The sequence below is a fragment of the Coffea arabica genome, chromosome 2c (assembly GCF_036785885.1).
Source record: "Coffea arabica cultivar ET-39 chromosome 2c, Coffea Arabica ET-39 HiFi, whole genome shotgun sequence".
Taxonomy (NCBI): domain Eukaryota; kingdom Viridiplantae; phylum Streptophyta; class Magnoliopsida; order Gentianales; family Rubiaceae; genus Coffea; species Coffea arabica.
This window is the reverse complement of record NC_092312.1, coordinates 68,745,277-68,772,935: the sequence shown is the minus strand read 5'-3', so window position 1 is coordinate 68,772,935 and position 27,659 is coordinate 68,745,277. Positions and strand designations below refer to the sequence as shown.

The window sequence follows — 27,659 nt, the reverse complement described above, 5'->3', positions numbered from 1 at the left end:
ATGGCCTGCAGGTTGTCTAGAATCATAGAACCAGTACTTCTTTCCCTTAGTTTCCATGCTGCCTGCAACTGGTTTTGGTCGTTTTCAGTAGATATCCCAGTCCCCATGTTTTGACCTTTCTTGTGTTGTTCTACTTCCACGCATATTTTCAATGTACTTTCTTCTCCTGCATACCTTTGCTCTTGTTCATTGGCTACTTCAGTTTCTGAAATGCTCATCTGTATTGAGCTTGTCTATACTCCTCTCAGTCATTCACTGCTTTTCGTATTATTTGCATAGGGTGTCTCTCTTTGTCATTGAACTCCCTTTCATTTCTAACCTTCCATATCTACCACGGTATGTCCACTGTCAAAGCAATGTGTTTCTTGCCATTCTTCCTTCTCCTTGCTTCCAGCAATCTTATCCACTAGCTGTTGAAGTTTCCTATATGTTCATATAATCCATCCCATTGGAGGGCGACCATTTTCCATATATCTGTGGCTTTTCTACAATGAAAGAAAAGGTGTTCCAATGTCTTAGCTTCCTCACCACAGTTCTTGCAAATTAGTTCTCCTTTTCTAGTCCTTCTGAAAATTGTTTCTCTAACTGGCAGTGCTTGATTCAGGCATTTTCAGATGAACAATTTCTGTTTGTGCTTGATTTTCGTTTTTCATAACTGTTTCCATGCCCTTTCTCTCTCTCTTGCAAGGCTTGTCTCTCCCTCTTTGTTGGCCCTTTTTTCTTGTTGTTTTTCCTCGATTGTCATTGCTTCATATGCAGTTCTAACTATATACTATCATGTGCTGCTGTGACTCCAAAAGTAAATGTTTGGCCTTCCTAGGCTTATAGGTATTTTAAGTATTTTACGGTCCTGAAAATGAGTGTTGTATTCCATCTAAAGTTTGAGATCAGTTCTTCCACTTTGTCAAGCTTGTAATCATGAGCCTTCAGTGAAGTTAATTTTCCACCCCTATAATCCTGTATCCATGCATCATCCCAGATTCTGGTGCTTCTCCCATTTTCATTTTTCTTTTTAACACCCTTATTTACCTCTTTTCTTGCTCCCATTAAACTTTGCCATATCCAAGATGCATTATTCTTCACCTTGCAATTCAGTATTGAGCCCTTGAGAGGGTACTTTGCTTTCATGAATTTACTTACCAGCAAATTTGGGCATGTTAGTAACCTCCATATCTGTTTACCAAGCAGTGCTTTACTGAATTTTCGAAGATCTCTAAATTCTAGTCCACCATTATCCTTCACACCTGTGAGCTTTTTCCAGGAGCACCAATGAATTTTTCTTTTTCCATTCTCTTCCCTTCACCAAAAATTCGCCATCATTCCATTTATTTCTTTGCACAATTTTACTGGAAGCTTGAAATGTGACATTGCATACATTTGCATTGCCATAGTGATAGCTTTTAAGAGGATCTCTCTTCCTACTTGACTTAGCATTTTATTCCTCCAACTCTTCACAGTTCTTTGGTAGTTCTCTTTGATGAACCCAAACACCTGTTCCTTAGTTCTTGAAATTACCATGGGCAATCCTAATTACTTTCCTTGCTTCACCACTTGTATGTTGCCCAATCCTCTGCAGATTTCTCTTTGCTTTTCCTTGTCCATGTTCTTGCTGAAGATCACTAATGATTTGTCCAAATTGATCATATGACCTGAGCCTTGTTCATACATCTTTAGAATTCTCATTACTTCTTCTGCTTGGTTGGTCTCTACCTTGCAAAAAAATTAGTGAGTGGTTAGCAAAGAAAAGATGAGTGATTGAGGCTCCATTCCTGCTTAATTTCATTCTAATCAGTCGTTTGTTCTTCTTTGCTTGAGCCAATAGATTTGAGAAGACTTCGGAGACTAGGAGGAATAAGTAAGGTGACAATGGTTCATCTTGCCTGAAACCCCTAGAAGGAATGACATATCTTTTTGGTTCTCCATTTATGTTAAAAGAGCAAGGCCCCATTTGATATCACAATTCAGTACTTAAATTTAATGAATTCAGATCTTAACTTGTTTAAACTCGTTTGATGACCAAAAATTGAATATCTGAATTAATTATGTAGTACTGAATTTTTTAGCCAAAACTTGCTCTCTAAAATAAGTGATGAGTTATTCACTTATCACTTAATATAATATACATTCAAATGTATCTGATTTAGTACTTAACAATCAATATCTTAATGAATTCAAATTTCAGATTACAGTTTGGAAATTTCAATTTTATCAAATGTACCTTAAGAAGTTGTTGAGATGCAAGTCGTAATCCAGTTAATCCATTTATCACAGAAACCATCTTTGCCATGATTGCTTTCAAGAAACTCCATTCCACCTTATCATAAGCCTTTGACATATCTAGTTTCAAAACCATGAAACCTTGAGATCCTTGCCTTTTGTTTTTGAGATAGTGCATGTACTTATGAGACAAAATAACATTATCCAAAATTTGTCTTCCAGGTGCAAAGGCTGCCTGATTTTTGTGAATGCAATTATCTAAGACATTTTTGAGTCTGTTTGCAAGTATTTTAGAAATAATCTTGTAGAAAACGTTGCAAAGGCTTTTTGGCCTAAACTGTTTGACCTGTATGGGGCTTTCTATCTTAGGGATCAAGGTGATAATGGTGTGATTGACAACTCTCAACATGATACCAGAGTGAAAGAAGCTTCTAATGGCTTTGATGATTTTAGTTTTAACAATGTGCCAAAAATTTTGAAAAAACATTGGTGTCATTCCATCAAAGCCAGGTGATTTGTTTGAATTCATGGCAAATAATGCTTCTTTGATTTCTTTCTTATCTACAGGTTTGGTGAGTCAGTGTTTATCTAGTTTGTGATGATATGTGGTATTCTTTCAAGAATCACATCCAAGTGACCCACTCCCCTACTGCTGAACAGAGCTTTGAAGTAGTTTCCCACCTCCTCGCCTATTTCTTTATTTGTGTTAGCCCATGATTTGTCCTCCTTTTGGATTCTTTGCAGTTTATTTCTCCTTTTTCTATCCTTTACATTGGAATGGAAGAAGTGTGTGCTCTTATCACCCTTCTTCAACCATTGCATCATTGATATCTGGAACTAGAAAAGTTCTTCCTCATGCAAGATTCTTTTAATTGAATTTTCAGTTCTTGTATCCTATCTTTTTTGTCCTGGCAATCAAACTTTTTGATGTCCTCCGGCTATTTTTTTATTCTTTCTATTCTTTGCCTAACATTTTCTTGGAAATTATTTTTCCACTTTAGAAGAGTCACTTTGCAATTTGCTACTTTTCTTGTTACTCTGTACATGTTTGACCCCTCCTGATCTTTTTTTCAAGCATTTCTGATTACCTGCTCAATGCCTTCCTTTTTTAACCATCTTTTGTCAAACAGAATTCTTTTTTTTTTTTTTTCCTCTTTTTAGGTTGGGGAGTGGAGTCCAGAAAAATCATACTATGAGCTAAGCCAAGATTCTCTATATGCTTGACTCTAGCTCTATCAAACATTTGGGTCCTGGCACTGTTTCCAAAAGCTCTATCCAACCTTTGTTTGATCCCTCCTTTAGTAGACCAATGATTACTCCAAGTCCAGGGATTACCATCAAAGCCTAGATCAATGAGCTCATTCCTTTCTATGAAAGCATTAAACTCTTGAAACTTCCTGCTTCCCTTCTTCTTCCATTCCATTTTTCCTCATTCGAAGTGATGTCATTAAAGTCTACTGCAATCATCCATCTAGTATAAGCTATCTTTTTACTTTTTTCATAAAAGGTTGTCTATTTTTAGTCTCACAGAAAAAAAATCAGATTTGGGGAGAGGAGGTTGCAAGCCTCCTTCAACTGAGGAATTGTCAAGGGGCTCTTTGCACCTTGACAATTCCACGCCAATAACCTCATTTGTTCTTTGGAGATCTGTATAGGCTGGTCTCCACCCCCTCTCCTACAATTGCTTAGTTTTCTTGAACTGTCTCCACTCTCACCTTTTTATCTATCATGTCTCCCACCTTTGCATCAACCATACCTTTATCCACTAACTGGAACTAGGTGTGCTATCGAGCCGAGTCGAGCTCGAACTCGATCACAATCAGTAGTACTCGAGCTCGAGTTCGACTCAATAAAATAAAATTAAATTCGAGCTTGACTCATTTGAGTTTGAGTAAATATCAAACCCGATCTACGCGAGCTCGAGCTCGAGTTTTGAACTAAACCTATAATATTTTCTCAAAATATATAATATAAATATAATATATATAATATAAATATAGTATGAAAACTCGATTAAACTCGTCGAGCACTCGAGTGTTTATTTTTGGAGCTCGAACTCGACTCGTTAAATGTAACGAGTAGCTCAAACTCGAGCTCGAGCTCGGTCCAAGCTTTTGACCAAGCCGTTCGCAAGCTACTCGCGAGCGGCTTGACTTGATTGCACCCCTAATTGGAACTTCCTTTTGCCTGAGTTTTCTGAAGTATTCACATTGTTTTGTATATCTCTCAATGGTTGTTTAATGATGGTTGGTCATTTCAATGGCTTTCTGGTCCTTCTTGTGGTTTTCCGATTACTCTTCACCCCTCGGGCCTCCAACTTTCCATCCACTTGCATTTCCTCACCCTCTATTACCTTGCCTTTTTTGTTTCAAATTCCTTTTTGTGCATTCTTGAACTCCTCTAAACATTGCTTTCCCATAGCATTTGTTCTCTGTTCATCTTTTCCTCTGTGATCTAGTCTGTACGTATTTGCCTCTTCCTCATTTGTTTTTCCTTTGTCCATCTTGACAATTTCTTCATGTCTGCTTGAGGAGCTTCTTTCTGGAGCTCTGATTTCTATCTCGTTTTTGCTAGTTTTTCCTACCTTTGTCAGCTCCTTTCCACTTGATTTTTGAATCAATTCCCCATCTTTGAATCCTCATCTTTGTTTGTTTGGGGAAACATGTGAGATACCTTGTTCTCTCAATTCTTTCTGGAGTGATTCTTTACCACTACCTGCACTAAGCCATGGACCGAACTGGTTTTCTAGTTGACTTTTTTTCACTATGTCTTATTCTTCCACATTTATAAAAGAAGTCAAGACATCTCTCATACTTAAAACTTATCCATTTCACCTTCCCTTAATGGCTTAGAAATATTCACCATTACCAGTAATTTGATATGCCTATCTTTGTTTCCTCCTCCCTGAGGTATTTTGACCTCTTTAGTTTCCAGAAAAACTGATGCTATTTTCTTTTTCACTTTTTTAGATATTCATACTACTTTTTTTTTTGTATCTGAAAAAGTTAGAAAAAGCTAGCTGAAATGAGTACTACAAGTTCAAGACTGGATCTGTTAGGTGATATGCTTCGAAATACTTGTCCAGACTAAAGCCAAGATAAAGTGGAGCAAAAATGAATTCTTAGCTGGTTTATTACACCCTCTTTCCGCGAATCAGGATTGGAGTTGGTAGAATTTTTGTCTTTGCCTTTAAGAGCGCCATTTATTGAGTTAGGATTATCGTACTTCAATGTATTTAATTTGGATATGTTTGGGTTTTAGAAGTGTTTATTGCTTTGGAAGTTTGTTTGATTTTCAAATAGAAGCTTCAAACTCCCAAAGGAAGAAGACAAGGCACAAATTTCAAAAGAAAGAAAATTTTGAAACTCTCACAAAAGAGAGGGAGAGAGAGAGATCTCCAATGAAATTAGGCATAGTGTACTTACTAATTTATTTATTACTCCCTCCCTTTTTTTTTTTATAACTGACGTTTAAGGTTTTGCACACCAATTAAGAAAAGTTTTTCATTGTTTAAATCTATACACTACTTTTCTTTTGTACCCTCATTAATTATTCAATTCACCCATGTTTTCTCTCACTAGAGTATTAAATGGTGCTGTTTTACTAGGCCAAAAGCAATGCAAACCAACTCTCATCAATTATGAAAAGAGAGATAAAAGGGTAAAATTGTGAAAAAATAATTAATGCTGCATGGGGATAATACAACGACAGATAAAAGTACTTAAGAGCAAATTTCTTAAACGTCAGTTATAAAAAAAGGGAGGGAGTATGTTTAGAAGTGGATAAAGAAGCCTCTTTGATGGTTTTTGTCATTTGCGAGATGATTAATCATTAAACCATTTGTACTAACTTGTGTGCAAACTATATTGTTAGGTTTATGTAATAAACTGTATATTTTGTACATAAGTCTCCACAAGTGTTCTTGTTTGGATTAAACTAACGGGTAAAAGTTAATATTATAAACTACAAAAGTCCTGTTTGAAATTGCAGTGTGGTTGCAAAAAAAAAAAAACCCTTTTGAGCGCCAAGGGGGGAGGGGTTTGGTAACATAATGCCAAATCAGCCTAAATCATAAGTGTTTTTTTATAAGTCCAGACCTAAATTACAAATACTAATACTATTATTGTAATTGGTGCCAAGTATTTGACACTTTTATTGTACTTCACTTATTAGATTCAAATTTACGGTTGTAGATAATTATGGACACAAACCCATAGTAACTTAGCATGCAAAAGGGAAAGAAAGAAGCCAAAGTGAAACCTTAAAAAAAAAGATATGCTAATTTTTTGCCATTCATCTTTGCTAGTTAAATAAAATAGATAAGATACGCTAATTTTTTTATTGTTCATCTCTGGACCTGTTTTGGGTTGTGATTGAAAAGTACTTTACCTAATAGAGTTTTTAATAAAATCACTTATTGAGTTTTCAAATACTTTTAAATATGTTGTTTGAATACATAGTTTAATAAGTACTTATTATATTGGATAATGTGTAATTTAAAATTTTTTAAACATATTTATCTGTATATTTAGTTTATAATATAAGATAAAATAATTAAATATTTTATTTTATTTTTTAAAACACCAAAACTATTCTAAAAGTATCAAATTTAACCTTTTGATAAAAGTACTTTTAACACAAAAAATTTTACACTTAATTTTATGTAATGATATTAACCAAATACTTCAAAAGTGCTTTTAACATTCAAAAGTATTTTTTTTTTTTTTTTTTACCAAAATCACCTCGCAACCCCAAAAGGGGTCAAAATTCAAATGGATTTACTTTTTCCAATCAAACCCTGTCGCCTCAAACCCATTATTCCAGTGCAAGTAAGACAAACAGAATAAGAATATTTGCAACCTCCGCTAGATATTTCTCCACAACGAAGAACTTTTTATTGCTGCATATACCATTAAATGGGTTCTTAACCAATATTCTCTTTTCCCTCTGGCTCTAGTCATTGAGCCATTCCTGATGGAAGTACAGTGGCTTCTGGTGTGCCACGGTCTGGTCACACTGCTGGTGATTGTATCCTTCCTCTGCGGCAATTGGCCAATTTTTCAGGGCACCTTCATTCAACGTATCCATATTTTTCTTACCTTTGGAGCTTATGATTATTTCAGGTACCCATTTTTCTTTTCTTTTCTTTTCTTGGGGGGCGTTGTTTTTACCAAATTCTATCTTTGTGGGTTTCAATAGACTGTGATGCTTTAATTAACAGTTCAATGTTACACAGGCGATTTGTCGTGCTTGTGTTTGGGCCTAAAGGAACTGGAGCGCTGGCATCAGTGGAATACTATTGTTGTGATCGCCCTAACCCAATTTTACAGGTTTTTTTGACCTGTTTCTACAGACTTGAAGAACCCTTTTTGTTTTTCTTTTTCTTGAATGCAATTGGAAGTAGATTAAGATGATAGTTCAGTCAATACCCTAGTAAAATCTGATGTAGGTAGATACTGCACTAGTGATTGTAGCTCTGGGGACTACCATACTTTGCAGTTTGCAGTGGTTTACATTCTTGGTTATGGTTATTTATATATTTATTACATTCTTGGTATTTGATTGTGTATTTATATTATTTTTGGATTTTGGAGAAGAATTTTGGGTTTTTTTTTTGGGTTCTAAATGAAAACTAAAGTGATGATATTGACTGGTATAAAAGTCAGTTGATAGTCCATGTTACGTAAAAAATGTGATGGTGAAGCTATAAAGATGTATTCTTTACAGTATCCTACGATAATAACTTTGTTTAATTGTGAAAACGGTCTCATCTTTACGTCAAAGAAATATAGTTAGCATCTTTTCTGTTGTGCAGATAATATATCTTGGAATAATCGGAGGTACGTATTACATCCTTGTGAAGTCATCTTTCAGCTATATTCCAGGATATTACCTTGGTGAAGTCCACAGGTAGCGTAGTAAACCTCATTGTTGTCCTTAATTTATGACATAAACTAGGCGCATAACTTGTAATATACATGTTATTGCAGATACACAAGCATTTTGGCTGTAGCCGTGGGTATCCTACTTTTTCTTGTGACAAGCTTTTCTGATCCAGGAACTGTGAATATTGAGAATGTATCTCAGTATCTTGCTGCCTATCCCTATGACAACATTATATTTTTTGAAAAAGATTGTTCAACTTGCAAGATTCCAAGGTTATGTCTTTGTTTGGTTGTTGGAGCTTTGAGTCCTTTTTTATTATCAAACTGATTGGATAAATTCTTTCTTTTTCAGACCTGCAAGGTCCAAGCATTGCAGTGTGTGCAATCGTTGTGTTGCTCGATTTGACCATCATTGTGGATGGATGGTTTGTTAATCATAACTTCTTTCTTTTCCTTGTAATAAATGAATTGTGGGCTTTCCTCATAATTACTCAATTACATTAGTTGTTGAAGTTTTATGCTATATTTCCTACTACCGCAGAACAATTGCATTGGCGAGAAGAACACCAGATATTTCATGGCTTTTCTTCTTTGGTGAGTAAACATATTCTCATAAAGAACCTATCACACAGTCAGTAGCTTTCCTCGTTCTTCTCCGGACCAGTTTGTTGTCAAAAAAATCTAATTTGGGTTTGTTCCCTGTGTCGATTAGGAATATTTAATTATTTGTAAAATGAATTCTGGGAAGATATGAAAGTTGGACTATATGGTAATGCATACACGATAGGGGTTCCCATATGGTTTTCAATGGTTTGTAGGTAATGCTTTTCTTCAATAAATTCTTTTGTAATGTTTATTCAGAGCTTTTGCAGGCACTTTCTTCTTTGTGTTTATGGAGTGATTGCAATTTTATTTCTTCTTGCTGGTCGGTTGAAAGAACTACGAGTGATACATATATTGACAGGTTAACTGGATGTGTTTCCTTTCTGTTTCTCATTGTGTTGATTTGCATATCAAAGTACAACAAACCTAATCTGTCTTTTCTTGCTGTAGTGTATTATGGGATTGAAAATTCATTCAGAAGCTTGGCTCCACATGTGGTACAGGTAAGCTCCTTATAACTTTACTAATTTTTCTCCTCTCTGATTAATCTAAATCTCAATACTTGCCAGTTTTGCTGGATTTATAGGTTGGTCCTGCTCATTTAATTTTTCATGCTTACGCAGTGAGACATCACTTAAGTCTAGCAAATGGTTTTCTTGATGATAACTTAATGAACATGTAGCATGTATCTAATGTTACCAGAAAAAGCTGAAACGAATCCTATTTCTGATCATTTTGTTAAATAATATAAGTTGATGGCAACATTTGAGTTGTGCATATGGTTTCCATGTACCTGTTAATGGTCTAAAAGAATGAAATAATCTGGTGCTGTTGATCTTAGTTGACCATTTTGGCTTCAAAATAACAGAATCTGCTCTTGTAACTTTACCAATGGAATGAAGAAGTAGTTGGAGACATGGGGATAGGTTATGCAATGCTGTAACAAGAATGCTTGCAACAATTCTGTACTGAAATTGTGGTTGTTGGTGTAGTATTCTTCCTCTGTTTGTCTAGATTCTGAGAAAGCCAAGCGAAAAAGCAATGAAGATGGTTTTTTCATGAGAGCAGAACGATAGATTTTCAGGAATGATGAGTCCATCTGTAATTGACTTGACCTCTGAACAAGCCCCATTTAGTTCTGGTGGATTGAGAATGTGGGATTGATGATTTTCATTTAAGAACTACAATTTAAATGCTTCTTTTGAGATAATAAGTGGGGTACAAAAAGGTAAAAGGCTCTCAAAGTTGGAACTTTTATGGAGAAGTTGTAGCTTCAAAAAATGAATGAGCAGAAGCTTTTCTTTGAGAAAGATATTTTGGTGGATTACATTTGACTCAAAGGATGCTTGGTGGATTATAAGTTTGTGAAAATATCAATTATTTATAGTTCTGCATGTTTTAAGTTGGATCAAGCAAGAGTTGGTTTGTTTTTCAATTTCATCGAATTTGGATACATAATTTAGTCTATGAACTTTAAGGTAAGGCCAAATACAGAACCTCTCAATTTGGCTTTCCTCTTTCATAGCCAGATAATTCATGCTCATCTTTGGAAACTTAGTGATAGAGGTCTGAAATTGATCTTTGTTTAAAGCTATTGTGTGAAATTGATCTTTGTTTAAAGCTATTGTGTGAAAGAGATGCAGAATAATGAATAAAATTGTTTATCTCCTGCTAGTGTGTGTAAGATGAGAAATGCCTTTCACTATTCTGGATTTTTGGCTGGATGATATGGTTATGAACTCAATAACTGAATGTATTGATATAGGAAATAGGACTTCTAGTAGTGTTTCGACTTTTTTACCAAGGAGGGTGGTTACAACTAGTAAATGAGAAACTTCCTGTGAATTGTTTTCTTTTAAATCTGATTTACTAGCAATCGTAATTCCTTGCTGCAAAAGCCATGTGTTCTTGGCTCTAGATATTCTTAAATTTACTTGCTTCTATTAGAAAGGGGTATCTTTTTGCGCATGCACGCGCGCACACACACACAGTGGGTGGTTTCTTATCTCATCTTGGTTCTACTAAAAAAGATAAAACAACAAATTAATGTGTGGCTTTATGCTTTTTTAGAGTGGTTCACCTTTGCATTTGCTTTAAAACTGGTTCTGCAAACTTTGTTCTTATAAGTTTTAAAGTTTGAGCTGATTCTGATTGGCTGGTGATTGAGTGAAAATATAGTTGTGTTATCCCTGCTGTTTAGTTGCATTTCAGGTTTTGCTATTGGGTGTCTGAAAGTTAAGTCTCTAATGGTAGTAGTAATTTTCATATTTTGAGTGCTAAGTATTATGCAAGAAAAGATAGAAACTGCCATTCTTGTCCAGGCCAGATACAACTGGGTCTGGTCTTGCTTTCCTTTCTGTGGCACTAGTTAAGAAAATACTGTGTTTCTGAAATCAGTCTTGTGATTTTTGCTTGGTTGTTGTTCTCACGGTCTTTAATGTATTTCATCTTCTTTTACTACGTTTTCTGGTATATGATTTGTGTTTAAGCAAGCATTTCTTCTCACTAAAATGCTCTAAGATGGTGTTTCTTTATTGTCTTCATGCAGTGGTTGCTCAGCTCCTACAATACACAAATACTTATCATGGCGTTTCTAGCCATTGTTTCTCTACTACTATGTGGTTTCTTTGGATACCATGCTAAATTATGCATCACAAACACCACAACAAATGAGGTCTGGCTTCTTTTCATTGGGGTTATATACTAACAATTTCGTTTTGTTCATTTGGCCCACAATTTGACATTGTTATACAAATTAATTGAGGCATTGCTAAGTATAGCCCCTGAACGATATTAATTAGTTAAAACAGTTTTCATGCAAGAGAAATAAAATTAAATGTTTTAACCATAGAAATGAGACGTCCAAACAGGGAATACAGTTTGTTGCTGCTAAACAACCTCAAAGTTTTAGCTTTTCTGTTAGAGACGGGTACAATATTATCTGTCTTGGTAGCTCCTGATGTGATATTGCTGCTGCATAGATTGTAAAACTTGTATTCTTTTGCTGGTCAATATGAATTGCAGACATTCAAGTGGAAAGAGTATTTAAGCTGGCAGAGGAAGCTGCTTGAGGCAAAGGCAAGTGAGGCAGCCCTTAAAGAAAGTTTAGTTGAACTGAGCCTTGATAAGAAGCTTCCGCAGAGCAAATGGAAGGCCATATTCAGTAGATCTCGTCTAGAAGAGGTGGAGGTTGTTCAAAATAACATTTATGATGAAGGCTTCCTCCACAATTTATATGAGATAATTTTTCCTTATTCAACAAGAAAGTCATTTTCACAAAAGAAATCAAAATTGCGTTAGTATTCCCTTGAATTTCTGGATGAGGTGGCCTGCTAACTATTCTTAGCTCTTATGCATCCTGGATGACCTTTACTCCTGGAGAACAATCTAAATTCAAGGTCATTTGGGTTTTTACCTTTTTTAACCTATCTGTCATGGTGTAATCTAAGTCGCTATGCTACATGGGACTCGTTGTCCCTGTTGCAGCTTTGATAGCTCACTTTAAGGTAAAAAGAATGAAATGGGTTGAGCAATTGGATAAAGGTATTCATAGCACATGAGCATTCCCATGCAACGCGTGTCACTTCTACTGGTGGCTTGGAATGAAGATACTAGAATGACCAAAGGAAGATAGAACTCGCTCTCCCAATACTGCAGTTGTTCTCCAATTTCTGGTAGGCAATACTCTAGTTAGTGTTCCTAGTTGTATGACAGCCGCTCAGTTTTACGGGGAGATACTTCATGAATTCTTGACTAGGTGCCTCTGCTTCTTATACTTGTTATTATGACTCTATGACAACTTGATTTTTTTGGTTGTATGCGTCCTTTCTGATATATCTAGTTATGGAAACCTTATCTGTTCGCCATAACCTCTTTGATAATTAACAGTCATACTTTCCCTCTGATGGGATTGTATCTTGTCTATGGATGGATTGACTTCTCTCAGAGGCTTCATCGCACTCATGGGAAGGCATTCTAGTACTCATTGAAGGTAGATTTCTAGAAGATTTATGTCCAACTTGGTGCAGATTACTTTGTTTGGCCTCCTGTATGTGAATGGTCTATTTTCTGCATGGCCAACTTAAATGTGCTTTTTCAGAATATATAGAGTGCAAGGGACTACTAGTAGTTTCGGTACCATGGCTTAGTGTCTACTCTATATTACAGGGAACTGCGATTAGGAGTTTTTACTCATTGCACATTCTTTCCAAGATTTAAAAAGAGAGCAGTCATATGTAGCAACTAATGTGGAGGTGATAGATAAGAGTAATTTGTCTGAATAAGCAGTGAAACCACAGTGGATGATGTGGTGCAGTGCCAACCGTCTGCTGAACTTGAGAAGAAAATCCAGCCTTGTCGTTTGGTTTTGAGAGGCGAGAAGGATGGATGATGAGGGGATTAAAGGGCTAATTTATCATCAGTTTCTGGTGATTTCTTCTCGCTTTTCCAAATTGGAAGCTGAAATGGTATTCTATGAATTTATTTTGGGATTCATCTTCCTTACACACTCTGTCAGTATTGGATGAATGATAATTATGCAAAATTTGAATTTGAAATTTAAATTTTTTGTTGAATATTCACATCTTTCATCTTTTAACTGTTTTACACTTCATAGTTTCCGGACGGTTTGTTAATGGGATTGAAATACCAAAGGTATGAGCTTTGTTTTTGCATATGAATGATCTTTTGAGAACAGTAGTATCTTGATGTATGACCTCTAACGTGAATCTATCTTGCCAGTCTCAAGTTTTAGGTTACTCAAATATTATGCTGTACTGTTCAAATTATAACTAGCACCCACGCTTGGTAGGAAAAATTCTACGAATATAGTATATTTAGATTAGATTGACAATTTGGTAAGACTTGATAATACAGGTAGAAATATATAATTAGATTAGACTCACAACTTAGTGCCCTTTTTCTAGTGGCTAAGATTTTTTTTTTTTTTTGGGTTTAAACTAATAAAACATTTTATCAATAAGCTGATATATCAGCCAAAATTGGCTGGCATTACAAAGTCTGGAGCTTTCTCCATCAAAATAATAGTGGTAGTTTGAATTCCTGATTTTGCTGAAGTGTCAGCAGGGACATTACCATCTCTAAAGACATGATGGAAATCAATGGAACTAAAATTGATCAGAGGAATTGGCGGTGGTAAGTTGTTGGCTATCAGATGTCTTTGTAAGGTGGGAGTTCAAGAATTCAAACCTTGTTTCTATCAAAAGTTGCAACTTAACGTGGTTTCTCTTAAATTCTCTCATGGGTGCCTCTTATACTCGTATGATTTGATGGTGGTTCAGTTTTCATCGATTTTTTTGTGATTCTATTGGGTCACTCCTTTAGTATAGATTAGAATAGGAGTAAGAGTAGATGTAGATGGTGAATATAGACAAAAAATAAAAATAAAAAAAAATTGGCGGTGAGTGCTGAATTTACAATCCGATACATTTTTTTTTTTTTTTGCTTTTGTATGTTCTTAAATCTATTTATGTGGATGGTTATAAATTGGCGATATCAAAATATTTAATCAAACGAAATATTGCTCTACAGTCATAAATCTATCCGGTAGCATCTGCTACCAACTAAGTCTAAAAGTTAAAACCATATGCTAAAGCCAATTGAATCTATCTGGTAGCATCAGCTACCAACCAACCGTAAAAGTGAAAACCATGGGCTAACACCAAAGGATGTTGGTGCCGGTGAACTGGGTTTCTATCTTTGATCGTGAGGTTTTGGGTTTGAAATTCATAAAAATGGAAAGAATAATATTGAGAAAGTTTTTTCTTGGTAAGGAGCTTGATTCTATTTAATAGAATTAGTCGCAAATCATAAATATACGCGTATACTTGTGATTTATAACCAAAAAAAAAACCACATGTGGTAACTAGTTCTCTGGCATGTCTCTCATAATTCACGCGGACTTGGACCATTGACACTTCTTCAACAATGGTGATTATTATATTATATATAGAATGCCGTTAATTTTCTTAAGGCACAAACGGCCCCTTTTTTCTGCGGAGGAAATTCTGATTCATCTAGGAAGTCACGACTTTGCAGGCTGCAGCAGTCAGTCAAATTACCGGACTCGGGGTGTAACTTTTTTTAAAGAGTTTGTAACTCTACATGAATTACCTATATAACTTCACAATACATAAGTAATTATTATATATGAGATTCATATCGCAACGGATCCTCTGTACCACAACCCTGTCTCACACCCTATCCCACCCCTCATAAACTTGCCAAGTGTCCTTTTATTAACCCAATCCTGAAACAACCCAACTCGAACCATGTTTAATTATTTAACCGATTAATCGGGGTGAGAAACTTAATCACACAAAACCAAAATCCATTAAACTAAAAACCCAAAAAACAAAATTAAAGATTAAACAAGGCACAAAAAAAAACCCCACAAGGCCACGATTCTGGTTTCCCATCAGATTTCACTCCTCCTCAAAAGCTTCATCACAAAATTCGGGCAGGACAACAAAGTGCAATTCAACGCAGCAGGCCACGATTCTGGTTTCCCATCAGATTGGTATCCTTCTCAAAACCTTCATCGCAACGCAGCAGGGCTGTCCGAGTTCATCATCTTCACCATTCAGCTTTGACGAAATATTCACGGAGCAAGGGACGTAGGTGAATTTTCCTAAACTGAAGCCTTTTCTCCTAAACTAAAGCTAGTCTTCAACGGAGCAAGGTACGTAGGTGAATTTTCCTTCAAATAAGTACTCTTCATATGCAACGAATTGCGTTATTTATGTGCCGCTTCTATCCAGGCTTTTAACTATTACAAAAACAATTAAGAGTTTGGTTAATAAGAAGAATAGTAAATTTAGAATCACCAAAGTGGTATGAAAAGCAACATGTATTGATTCGGCAAAAGTTATATTCGGCGATTAATCCACAAGAAACGCCAGCGTCTGGCCTAGTATTGATTAAGTATGACTTTTTCTTTTTCTTTTTTGTTAAATCTTTTTGGTGGTCAACAGGGATCCTAATTTAGTATGACTTGACAATGTCAAAGGTTTCCTAAGGGCAATGTGCCGTAATAATATTTAAGAATTTCTAGTGCTAGCGATTTGCTTCCCTAAGAATTTCTACTCCAGCTTATAAACCTATAATTTTTCATTGACGAAGACATAATATTAAACAAAGTCTTCACATACTAATTACATGGCCATAGTAGTCTTTCCTGTTGAGAGGGAAAATGAGAACTTAATAACGTATTTCATTTTTTCTGTTTATTATTTATTTTTTAATATTCTAGTTTGGGTGTTTATACAGTAAGTTATCTGCTCTTTGTTTGATCATTCCCTACGAGGATATCTACTTTTCATTCATGGGTCGAGTACTTTTGCATGGGTTATTTTATTCTAGTGAAATTCTGTTGTGTGTGTGATATTTCTCCTGGTGACTTTGCAAATTGTGCCATTTCTTTGTGAATACTTTGATGCATTAGTTTTGGGCCTCTTCTCTTGTGTATGAATAGCTTGAATGCATACTTATTTTTCACATATTTTCCTCTGTGCTATTTGCTGAGTCATTCTTTTCTGTGGTTTAATAGGTGCATGATTTTCCCTACCATGTTGCTTTTCACCAAAAAGGGTAATAAATTATGTATTTGTATTCGGTAATTTGATACAGGTCATTTGTTGGGTTTTGGGGGAATATGGAGAATGATTTGCCAACTCATGAAGTCCAATCATGTCGTAAATTGGACTTTGAAGATGTTGACTTGCAGGAGATAAATGATAATGCCTTACCTCTTTGTATTACTGATGGCAATCAAGGAAATCAAATTTTTCTTCCTTTGGCTATACCTGATGACTTGGTCCCGAAACTTGACATGGAATTCGATACTGAAGTAGCTTCTGAATGTGATGAAGCTTATCAAATTGCTAAAGATGGATTTTGGAAAATGTCAGAACAAATGGATGCATGTTGTCAAGGGAAAAAGAAAATGAAAGAAGTGCGTATTGAAGAAAATTGTAGTGCGTATCAAGATGTTGACACTAATCCATCTGAAGTTGCCTATAATAAAATAAAAGGCATCAAAGTGAAAGAAAAAGTCACCTACAAGTCGAGCAAGAGGCCAAGAAGTGCACTGGAAATGGCTACTAAGAAACGCAAGTACAAGGTGAAAGAGAAGTCTTCATCGAAAAAATTACAGGTTAGACAATTTATTTAGTTTATGTGAACAATGGTTTTTGATTGTTTGACTATTACTTTTTTTTTGGGTTCCTTAGTTGTCTGATGAATGATGAGTATAGAAATAGTATTAGGATCTTTATTTATAATTTGGATAAAAATGATTGTAGGAATTTGGAAATAATGTTGTTCATTCAAGTATGGATTCTGCTACAATTCAAGGTTTTGTTCGAGAATTACCACCCCAGCAGGTATCGTTATTCGTCATTTTTGTCTTGTATAGCATAGTAGATATGTAATTTATTTTAAATTTTTATTTGAATAATTTATTCTTTAGATGACTAAACTACATTAACGATATATTTTTTCAATGAAATTTTTAATTTGTGGTCGTCTCTCTTTAATTATATCAGGAATTTGGAATTCCAATAGAAGACATTTACAATAGGCGAAATCCTAAAAACATGACACAATTATTGCAAGTAAGCAAATATTATGCTTTTAATTTGTGTTGTTTCTTATTTATATTAATTTTTTATAGTATTATACTTTTACAAGTATATAGCTATTTTTATAATGAAGGGTGGTCTTCTATTTCTTATTTTTGGGCAGACGTTGGACCCTAACTTCTACCAAGGCTATGACTTGCTGTCTTCAAGTTCAATAGCACACCAGCAGCGTCAATGAGTTTTGTCCAAGTAAGAAAAAATCTTGATTAATTACTTAATCTTATATTCATCATTCATAATCAGGAGTTATTATTCTGGATATGAAATTAGGAGTTATTATTGGCACTTCCGTTGACATTTTTAATTATTTGAGCTAGACAAAAAAACTGTTGACAATAACCTTTTTCTGTGCATACGGTATATCTATATGGGATCAGGAATAATGCACTTTTTGCACGTTGAAGCTCAATGAAGGATGAATTTTTTTGTGATAGTGAACTCAATGATAGTGATATTTTAATCACAACTGACAATAACCTTTTCCTGCTTTTCATAATCAAATCATCCAAATTTGATGTATTTAGGGTTGGTATATGTATATGGGATCAGGAATAATGCACTGTATGCACTGTGAAGAGTTTTCTGCATATATTAGTTTGATAAGTTACACTTATAATTCAATACATTTGCTAACTTAGCATTTGTTTTTTGTAGGCACAAGAACTGGGAAATAATGATGATAGTGATCAACAAGTTGCTAAACATGAATGATCAGGGCAAAAATCTTGGATGGTGTGAAGTTATACATTTATACACCTCGGAATCTATCCACTCTTTTCTTTCTGTTCCCTTGTAGAAGAGGGATCATAGATTTTTATACACATTCCATTTTTTGTTTTCCTCTTTCTGAGGTTTGAGCACAATGAAATTGATGATTATGCTGCCAAAATTCAAATAATGCTAAAAGTCGTAGAGAAAATGAACTAGAATGAAAAAATTGCTATACAAAATTTATATTGACGTGCAGGACATAATGAACTAGAATTGCGGAATCAAACCACAACGTTATGTTTTAAAGCCACAAAAGCAATCCATGGAGACCAAAGCCAATAATTTTCAACTTTGACATGAAATAACATCTTAGCTGCACTTAATCAGACAAGGGGAATATCCACAACACCTTCCCAGATATTTGGGATTTCACTTATCATCTTACAATCAAAGCAAAAGGCTAACGATCTCACACACAATTAACTTGAGTCTGCATAGCTCTAGTCTCTCTCAAAGATACTGCAACAATATATGCTTAAAACACGCGAACATTGAAGGGAAGCATGCCAACCCCTTATTCAGTAATAGTAGTGGATCGAAATAACATGAACCCCTAGAATGCAATCTCTGAAGCAGAATTTACTTCGGAAGTCTCTAGAATGCAAAAGCAAGACATTGTAAATCAAACCAATCGTAACAAGCTCTAGAATGCAATCTCTGAAGCAGAAACAGAAGGAGAGGCTTTGTGGTCAGACACTGCAATACAGCATTGGCATAACAACTGCACAGTAAAATGAAAGAAATCTTGAATATACTTGACAAATAATAAAAAATCCTATGAAATTTGTTTCAGTACATTATTGCATTAAGAGTCTGTACATTTCCTATATCTATAAAATTTTTCTAGAGCTATTGATATGTAAAAGCACAAGAAAAGCAGGAAAAATTTTGAAGAAATACCTGTTTCCACAATTTATAAGACCTCTTGGAGACATGTTGAAAACTTCATAGTGAAAGGACTTCACAAAATCTTCATACTGAAATAGCATCTGTAAAATAAAAGAAAAAAATTTATCCATAAACTTTCATGAATGACTAGGCCCAGAATACACCATTTAGATTCATCAATCAAGCAGCTTAAGAACTGGCAAACAAAATCTTTGCTGAAATGTTTCAAACAGATGCATTACTCCTATTTAATATTTTTGCTCTATCTGTTTAAATGATAATAGAATTGCTCCTATAATTCAGATCTTAACTTTCTTCAGCTGCCTGTTGACCTTAACTTTTTTTCGTTGACTCGCTCCATTTTCCTAGCAAGATATATGTAACCAGGGGAAGCACAACAAAGACCAGAAACAAAGCTGGTATATCAGTTTCCCTTGGCTAAAGCATGTCCTCACCAAAACAATCATGTCCCGTTTTCCTCTAAAACCTCTTTGGCATAGCAGATCGCACTTAACTACATGTAAGAATTATAGAAACAACACAGAGATCAGCTAAGTAGACCACATCATCAACTTCATCATTCAACTCAATTCACTAATCTGCTGCACATCATTATATAAGTGAATATCAACCAACCATCAGAGTTAAAGGCTATGACAGCTATAATTTGAGAACAGATTTCAGAAAGGAGTCACAATAAATCCGAATGACAGAATAATGGGCAAAGAAAACTGCGGGAAAACAAAGGCAAGAAAAACCTACGAAAAAAATGATTCATGACGCCTAGGCATTTGATCGAACAGGTGGGGAGCTTCGTCCAATTGCCCATTGATCACTCATAACCTGAAGAAAGGGCTCCGGAGAATGACCACGAAATTGGGGTTCCCAATGTTTCTCCACGCTATTAGAGATGCGCTAACCTTGGGATGCTTTACTCCTAACCCCACAAGGTTCCGAGATGGAGCACAACTTGAGTCTCGGTCAAGAACGGCGATTTTTGTGCTTTCACACGGCGCACGATTCCACCATCAGATTTCCTTCGACTTCGTGACGAAGGACATAGCATATGATTATCAGCCGAAATCATGCCACCAGGCATTTGAATTGTGAGTGATCTCTGATGAGCTGATGAGTGATATCTGACGGAAGCTTTTGAGGAGGAGTGAAATCTGATGGGAAACCAGAATCGTGGCCTTGTGGGGTTTTTTTTTGTGCCTTGATTAATCTTTAATTTTGTTTTTTGGGTTTTTAGTTTAATGGATTTTGGTTTTGTGTGATTAAGTTTCTCACCCCGATTAATCGGTTAAATAATTAAACATGGTTCGAGTTGGGTTGTTTCAGGATTGGGTTAATAAAAGGACACTTGGCAAGTTTATGAGGGGTGGGATAGGGTGTGAGACAGGGTTGTGGTACAGAGGATCCGTTGCGGATTCCTATGGATAGAGTATCACACCTTCATTATAATAATGTACAAGGAGTTATAATTTATACAGACAGTGTTATATCGTTTAGGGACGGTTGATCTGACAATCATTCCTATCCTAAGTTCCAAATTGCCCCATCGTACATCATTGCTGACTTAAAATTATGGTATTTTTTCGCAATAGATCTTCTGTCTCATTCCCTGTTTCACCACTATATTTTTTTTATTCATGAACACTATATTTTTTATTCTTTTTTGTTTCCTTAAATTCAAATAACTCTTAACAAAGTAAAAATAAAATAAAATACAACAGTTTAAAAAGATAATATATAATAGAAAAATAAAAACTATAGTAGAAAATTCACAAAAAAATTTATTTTCCTGTGAATTTTGACTTTCTAGTTTGTTGAATGTCATGTATTATCCGATTAATAGTTGTTGGAACTTAAAAGAAAAAAAATAGAATTAAAATATGACATTTATAAAGAAAAAATGATGATATAATCATCAAAAGTGGGATAAATAGTGGAGTAGAGAGTGAGACAGAATAGTCGGATCAATCTTTTTAACCTAAGCTAGCTGGATAAAACTTGAATTGACTGTTTATTGTGTTATTAATTTTAAAACAAAAGGTGTTGTTATGGCACGCGCGATGAGGTTCAATTAATTGGGAATTTGGGATCCACATCCTCTGTAGTCACAGTAGTGACTTCAGAGAATAGCTGACGGTGGTAGATGAGGAGTAGTGAAATTGGATAGAGGAGATTGAACGCACATCGCAAATTTCAGTGTATAAAAAAGATTGTTATATTTTATCTTGTTGTGTTAGGCTCTGTTTGATAACACTGAATCTGAATTCTGAACTCTGAACTCTGAATTCTGAATACTGAAATAATTAATTTGCTGAATTTTAAGCACTGAAAAGAGATATATGAATGTCTGAATTTTAATGCTGAATCTATTTATACTGTTTGATAAATATTCATAACTTAATACTTAATAAGGTAAATTGTACAATTTTGCCCTTCTATCTTTTAATCCAAAAAGGAAATAGAACTTATGATTTAATTAATTTAAAATTGTTAGGTATGAAAATGACAATGATTGTGAAGAACAATGCATACAATGACAATGTTTCTTTGTGTGGGAAAAGGGTATGGTTTCATCATTTTGAGAATGGAAAAACGAGCTTTTAATACTCCAAAAGCACGTTCAATTACATTTCTCAATCTTGCATGTGCTTGGTTTAAAGCGTTCTTCTTTTGATCTTGGACGAGAAGCATTTCGAAAATCAGACAACCAATATCTAATATTTCGATATGGTGTCATAAAGCTACGTGTGTGTGGATAAGCTGCATCACATAAATAATATTTATCTGCACAAAAAAATATCAAAATATAAATATTTGTGGATGAAAATTACTGCAAAAAAATATTATTGTTAAAAAAAATTTTTGAATAGAGAATATCAGGTTGTTTTGTTTAATTAAATAAGGATTTTGAATAGGGAATATTAGGTTGTTTAATTAAATAAGGATTTTGAATGTAATTAACAAACAGGGATATATTTGATAGATAAGATAAAGTAGTTGAAGTAAATCTCTTGACTCTTATCAAATTAAGCATTCAGCTACGATTCTTGTGCTGAAAAAAATACATACAAATTCAGCACCACTTAATAAGTTCAGCAGGTGAATTTTTATTTATCAAACACCCACAACATCTGAATGTCTGAATGAATTCAGTTTCAGTACTTTTTTATGTTATCAAACAGGCACTTAGTGTCTACACTTGTTATTTTAGTGTTGGTTCTGTTTGGATTTCTCATTTTTTGAAAAACAAGTTGTATTATATATAATATTATAATAATATGCAAAGAAAAATAACTCCAAAAACACCACATCCATATAATATATCAAAAATAATTTCAAATATATAAAGAAATAAAAAAAATAAATTCTACTCTATTTTTTTCTTCCATCTATTATCACCACCTGCCATCACCATCCCTACCCCCCACCGCCATCATCATCTCTTTTTCCTTTTTCCTCTCCCTTCCTCTACCTCCTCCTCTTTCCTCCTCTTTCCTTTTCCTCCCTCTTCCTTCTCCCCTCCTCCCTTATCTTCCACACCCCACTGCTCTCCTTTCAAGGGAAAGGGAGGGGAAGGGAAGGGAGGAAGGGAGGAGGAAAGAGACGGAGGAGCGGAGAAGGAGGAAGAAAGAGAAGGGAGGAGGAAGAGGGAGGGGGAGGAGGGAAGAGGTGATGGGCGGTGATAGTAATTTTTAAAAGGTATCACAAAAATTTAATTTTAAAAATATTTAAATATATATTCCAAAATACTTTCAAAAATATCATAAAAAATATTTACAATAAAATATTTTTCATATATATTATTATAGTAAAATATTTTAAAAATACCTCTAAAAATAATTAATCTAGGCGGAATTATATATTTATTGAGTTTGTATCTATTTTGTACGACACTATCACTATTAGTAACAGTAGAAGCCCTGATCCAAATAGCTAGGCCACTTGAAATATAAGCACGTAGATTTGATATATGAGCAGATGTACGCTACAATGTGACAAATGGTAATGATTCAGTGAAGAAATGAATGCTCCTTGAACATCTTGTCATTTGGTGTTATATCCAAAATATCCTAAAAATATTCGTTATCAGGAGTCATGTGTACCTTCAAAAATGTTTTGATCTGCCCCCTTTTTTTTTTTTAAAGAGTATACCTTATATAAACTGATAGTGCATATATTATCATCATTGAATTTATAATATGTGTGTAAAAGTTGAATTTGAACTTTAAATTTTACATAATTATCATTCATTCACCGCTGATAGTGTAGGAAAGATTAAAAGAAAACGTTCCTTACATGGCTTCCACTTCTATCAATAAAATAGCACATACAATTCTCACTTGATTATTAGCACAGATGTTTGTTCTACTATATTCTCGTGCCAGCCTACAACCTATCAAAAAAGAAAAATAATTGGTGGGACTATTTAGTAAAGCCATGTGAAAGCGAAGTTAGTATTATAATGCACTTTCGTATCTAAAATTACAAATGTGGCAACTAACGACACAAATCTTTTACTAAATATTAATCTCGAAAAAGATTGTTGTGATTTTAGTCAACAGAAAAAGATAGCCATCTGATACTCTCTGATCTGCTTTAGGAAGGAAAAGTCAATTCTAGTGTTCCCTATTAGCATAAATAAACTAATTAATCAAGAAAGAAATGAAAGCAGTCTCGTCCTTGATGCTAAGATTGGTTGGCAGTGGGGAGAAACAAATTGTTTAAACGATTTTGCTTCAAACCCTTTTGAATATTTTTGTCCAATTTTGAGACCTGAGTTTTGTTTGTTTGCCTCTCTATATAAATTGAGACACAGCCCATGTTTTTTACCAGCACCATTCATTCCACTGCTTCGTTTGCTTAGTTTAGGGCTTCTCAGCTTTAGAGTTTAACTTTGAGCAATATGTATTTACTTGCAAATTCATCCAAATGACAAGAGTTAAAGCACTTGTCCAATCACAAGACCTCAAATCCCTCCCTTCTGATTATGCACACTTCAAAGATAGCCAAAAATCCATTGTAGCAGGCCCTGAAGTTGCACTTCCTGTCATTGATTTTTCCTTGCTCAGCTCATCCAATCCTGATGAACGTGCCAAAGTCATCGACGACCTTGGAAAAGCCTGTGAGGAATGGGGCTTCTTCATGGTACAGTTTTCTTTTGTCCTTTCTTGATGAACTGGTAGAGTTAGCAAACATGCTATTCTACTCAAGAATTGAATCTATACAATCTAACCAATGCAAACTAATTAAGTATAAGAGTTTCTTTTGTTTTATTCTTCGCTTTAGAATGAGAGCGGTTCAATCCTCAATGTTCTTGGCAATCCTCCTCACCAGGATGCAATTTAGTGAACGGAGGACTAGAAGGAGAGGATTCCACGTCTAGATCAAAGGAGTGCATTACTGTACACCCTTTGAATTAGAATAATTACTATAAGTTTTTTTTGTGATTTGATGTATGTGATAGAAAAATATAATAAAAATATACAAAGATGGTTAGAAAATGAATTTATGAAGCAAGTAAAATAATGTTTACCTATTTAACCACACTCGGTATTCTTCTTCACCTTAAACTTTTCTAAGAGCAAAATATATGTAAAAACCCCAACAAGGATCTGTATTGACTAATGCAACTAATTGTTTGGATAGAGTATTATTTGAAATATTATTTAGAATAATTATTGTATCACTTTTTTTGTGATATGATATATATAAGATAAAAAGGTAGTTAAGAATATAAAAAGGTGGGTTGGAAAATGTGTTTATAATACAAGAGAAATATTATCTGAAAAAATTTAAGTATACAGACACCATGTTTTTCACTTGGTACTAATTAATCACGTAGTGTATCACTTCTCCAGTAGTATATGCATGTGATCGGATGATATCGAATGCATGCATGCAGGTGGTAAACCATGGCATACCGGAAAGCCTAATCAACGTACGCATTGTTTAACGTGTGTAATGAGTTTTTCGATATGCCGGAGGAGGCGAAGCTCAAGTTTGAAACCACAAATCCCCTGTATCCTGTCATGGTCAGGTTTGGCAGCACAATCCACGATAAATCCAAGCAAACTGTCCTCTTCTGGAGAGATTATCTAAGGTTCTTTGTGCATCCAGAGTTTTACTGTCCTGATAAACCCCAAGAGCTCAGGTAGCGACAATATCTATATTGTCAACAATATTTTGCAATTCTTTCCTTGTTCTACCACAAAGGTAAAACAATTTGGTAGGATAGGAAGTTTGTTATTACAAGGCCATGTAATTGACTTCCAAATATACGCAATGCCTGCCCACTTCCCCCACCCCACCTAAAATAAAAAAAGATTCAATGAACTTTCTATTGTTGAAAAGACAACGAAGCCAACAAGCATTGTAAATTTCTTAAAATGCAATAATTAGATCATAAGCCAATATTTAAACACTAAAGCAATACCAATCTTCTAGATGATCAGTTATAAATCAGGTTTTTGAATAGTATAAAAACATGAATGCTTTGTTTATTCCATTGAACCATATTCTTCAGATAAACTTGGGGCATGGATGGTTCTCGAAATAGTTTTGCTCAATTCAACTGAATGTAAATCATTTGTGACACAATGTAGATACAGTATAAATTTTAGTGAATTTCACACACGACGTTAAAAATAATGTATACCAAATGATCTAAATTTTACATTTTCTTTTTTTTTTTCTTTTGCTGAATCTTAGTCCTTAACCTTCAGAGACGGTTGTTACCTACAACCACTGTTCTTGCCCCTAATTCTCTTCAGACATTCACAAAGAATTAAAGAGAAATTTTACATAAGCTTTTATGTTTAGTAATAAATTAACAATGTACGTGTGTGAATCTATTTTACGAAAGCTTCCAATCACTTGGGGCACAGATGGTTCCCCAGATTAGTTTTGCTCAATGTAAATCACTTGCAACACAATGTAAATATGGTATAAATTTAAGCCTTACATTTTCCTTTCTTTTCTTATGAAAGGTTCCAATCACTTTCTCTTTGACCATGATTATATTCTAGGGATCTTATATCGGAGTATTCTCAAAGAACCAGAGATTTGGCTAGCAAATTACTCCAAGGAATAACAAGGAGCTTGGGCATGGAAGAAGACTACATCCAGAAAGCCATGGACTTGGATCATGGCACCCAAATCTTCGCTGCAAATTACTATCCACCCTGTCCTCAACCTGAATTGGCAATAGGCATACCACCTCACACAGATCATGGCCTCTTGACCTTTCTTCTGCAAAATGGAGTTGGAGGCCTTGAGATACAATACAGAGGCCAGTGGTTCCACGTTAATGCCCTTCCCAACCCCATTTTCGTCAACACAGCCGATCAACTCGAGGTATACTATTCGAGTTTTACTGAGCAGGGTTGATATTTTTCTGAGCTGTTTGTTTGAGATTGATTGACAATTACCCTAATATATGAAAAAACTAAGGGTGCACGAACTTAATTTACTAGATATTGAGCAACGGGAAGCACAAGAGTGTGTGGCACAGAGCGGTTGTGAACAACGAAAAGATTAGAATTACCTTAGTGGTGCCGATCGAATGGTCCGTCACCTGATACAATTGTCACCCCAGCCGGGCCGCTGCTGCGTGAAGCTCCGGCAGGATATGGTCCGATGAAGTACACGGAATACGTGAATGTACAACATGTGACCAGACTTCACGAGAAGCCCCTCTTGGATCGACTCAAGCTGCATTAATTAGTCGCTGTCTGTCAGGACCAAAGAAGCTAAGTGCAGGTCATTTGGTGTAGGAGGTTGTGCGTTTTAGTAGAGAGCAATAAGACGACACCGTTGCATTAAAATAAGGGCGGTGATTGCAATTTCAAATACAGTTGAACACATTAATGGGCTAATTGCATAAATAGCCCCTGTAACCGAATTACGAACTGACATTGGTTATTACAACAAGATTCATTTCTTTCTCTCTTTCTTTTCTGTTATCTCTCCCTCTTTCTTGCTGTTCCCAATTTTCCTTTCTTCCCTTCCTCTAATTCTTCCCCAAACTTCCCCAAATTAGCCTACGAGCCTGACATTTGGTATCAGAGCGGTCGATCCTTGGCCGCGAAGATCCAGAATGGCAGAGAGCACGAGATTTAGGACTTTGGAAGATCAGCTCAAGAAGCAGGAGCATCGACTTCAAGAATTGATGGAATCCATGGCGGCGGTGCGGAGTGCCGGCGCTGAGGAGTGGCGGCAGAAATTCCAGTCAGAAGTAGAGCAAAACAATGCGAAATTGGAAGCGATAGCGGGGAGCATGGATCAGAAGTTCAATAAGATGGAACAAAGATTCAGCTCAGTGTTGAAATTACTGATGAAGGAGAAAGGTTTGACCGACATGGATGGGAGCGTAGCAGAGCCAATCTTGCCCACACCACCTGCTCATTTGAGATTAACAACTTCCACCGAAGGACCGGGGATTCCGCAGGAATACAGAGGTAGGCAGTTTACCCCTAATATACCTCGCTTGGAATTACCAATGTTCAATTCTGGAAATCCTGGGGAGTGGGTGCGAAAATGTCAAAAGTACTTTCTGAATTATCAGATCGCCGAGAATCATAAGGTAGATGTAGCAGAGATGTTTTTGGAGGGAAAGGCTGAC

General features: G+C 35.2%; 2 protein-coding genes and 1 long non-coding RNA gene across 3 annotated transcripts; 2 read left to right on the top strand and 1 right to left on the bottom strand.

Annotated features, from left to right (window-relative positions):
- Positions 1 to 7,048: 7,048 nt before the first annotated feature.
- On the top strand, positions 7,049 to 12,574 carry LOC113727552 (probable protein S-acyltransferase 17). Its single transcript, XM_027251781.2, has 10 exons — positions 7,049 to 7,340; positions 7,454 to 7,547; positions 8,033 to 8,127; positions 8,208 to 8,375; positions 8,455 to 8,527; positions 8,644 to 8,696; positions 8,975 to 9,066; positions 9,156 to 9,208; positions 11,254 to 11,379; positions 11,730 to 12,574. The coding sequence occupies exons 1-10, from the start codon at positions 7,192 to 7,194 to the stop codon at positions 12,003 to 12,005; spliced, it is 1,179 nt and encodes a 392-aa protein (XP_027107582.1). The 5' UTR covers positions 7,049 to 7,191; the 3' UTR covers positions 12,006 to 12,574.
- A 5,825-nt stretch (positions 12,575 to 18,399) lies between these two features.
- On the bottom strand, positions 18,400 to 19,134 carry LOC140036032 (uncharacterized). Its single transcript, XR_011839931.1, has 2 exons — positions 19,037 to 19,134; positions 18,400 to 18,857 (listed from the first exon to the last, which is right to left on the bottom strand). It is a non-coding gene; the product is annotated as an uncharacterized lncRNA (long non-coding RNA).
- Positions 19,135 to 25,014: 5,880 nt separating this feature from the next.
- Positions 25,015 to 26,425, top strand: LOC113724565 (2-oxoglutarate-dependent dioxygenase 19-like). Its single transcript, XM_027247452.1, has 2 exons — positions 25,015 to 25,190; positions 26,065 to 26,425. The coding sequence occupies exons 1-2, from the start codon at positions 25,015 to 25,017 to the stop codon at positions 26,423 to 26,425; spliced, it is 537 nt and encodes a 178-aa protein (XP_027103253.1).
- Positions 26,426 to 27,659: the final 1,234 nt, after the last annotated feature.

Coding starts and splice junctions, on each gene's coding strand:
- LOC113727552 (XM_027251781.2), top strand. CDS start 7,192: ATGGAAGTACAGTGGCTTCTGGTGTGCCACGGTCTGGTCACACTGCTG. Junction 7,548..8,032: donor GCCCTAACCCAATTTTACAG/GTTTTTTTGACC, acceptor TCTGTTGTGCAG/ATAATATATCTTGGAATAAT. Junction 8,528..8,643: donor ACCATCATTGTGGATGGATG/GTTTGTTAATCA, acceptor CTACTACCGCAG/AACAATTGCATTGGCGAGAA.
- LOC113724565 (XM_027247452.1), top strand. CDS start 25,015: ATGCCGGAGGAGGCGAAGCTCAAGTTTGAAACCACAAATCCCCTGTAT. Junction 25,191..26,064: donor GATAAACCCCAAGAGCTCAG/GTAGCGACAATA, acceptor ATTATATTCTAG/GGATCTTATATCGGAGTATT.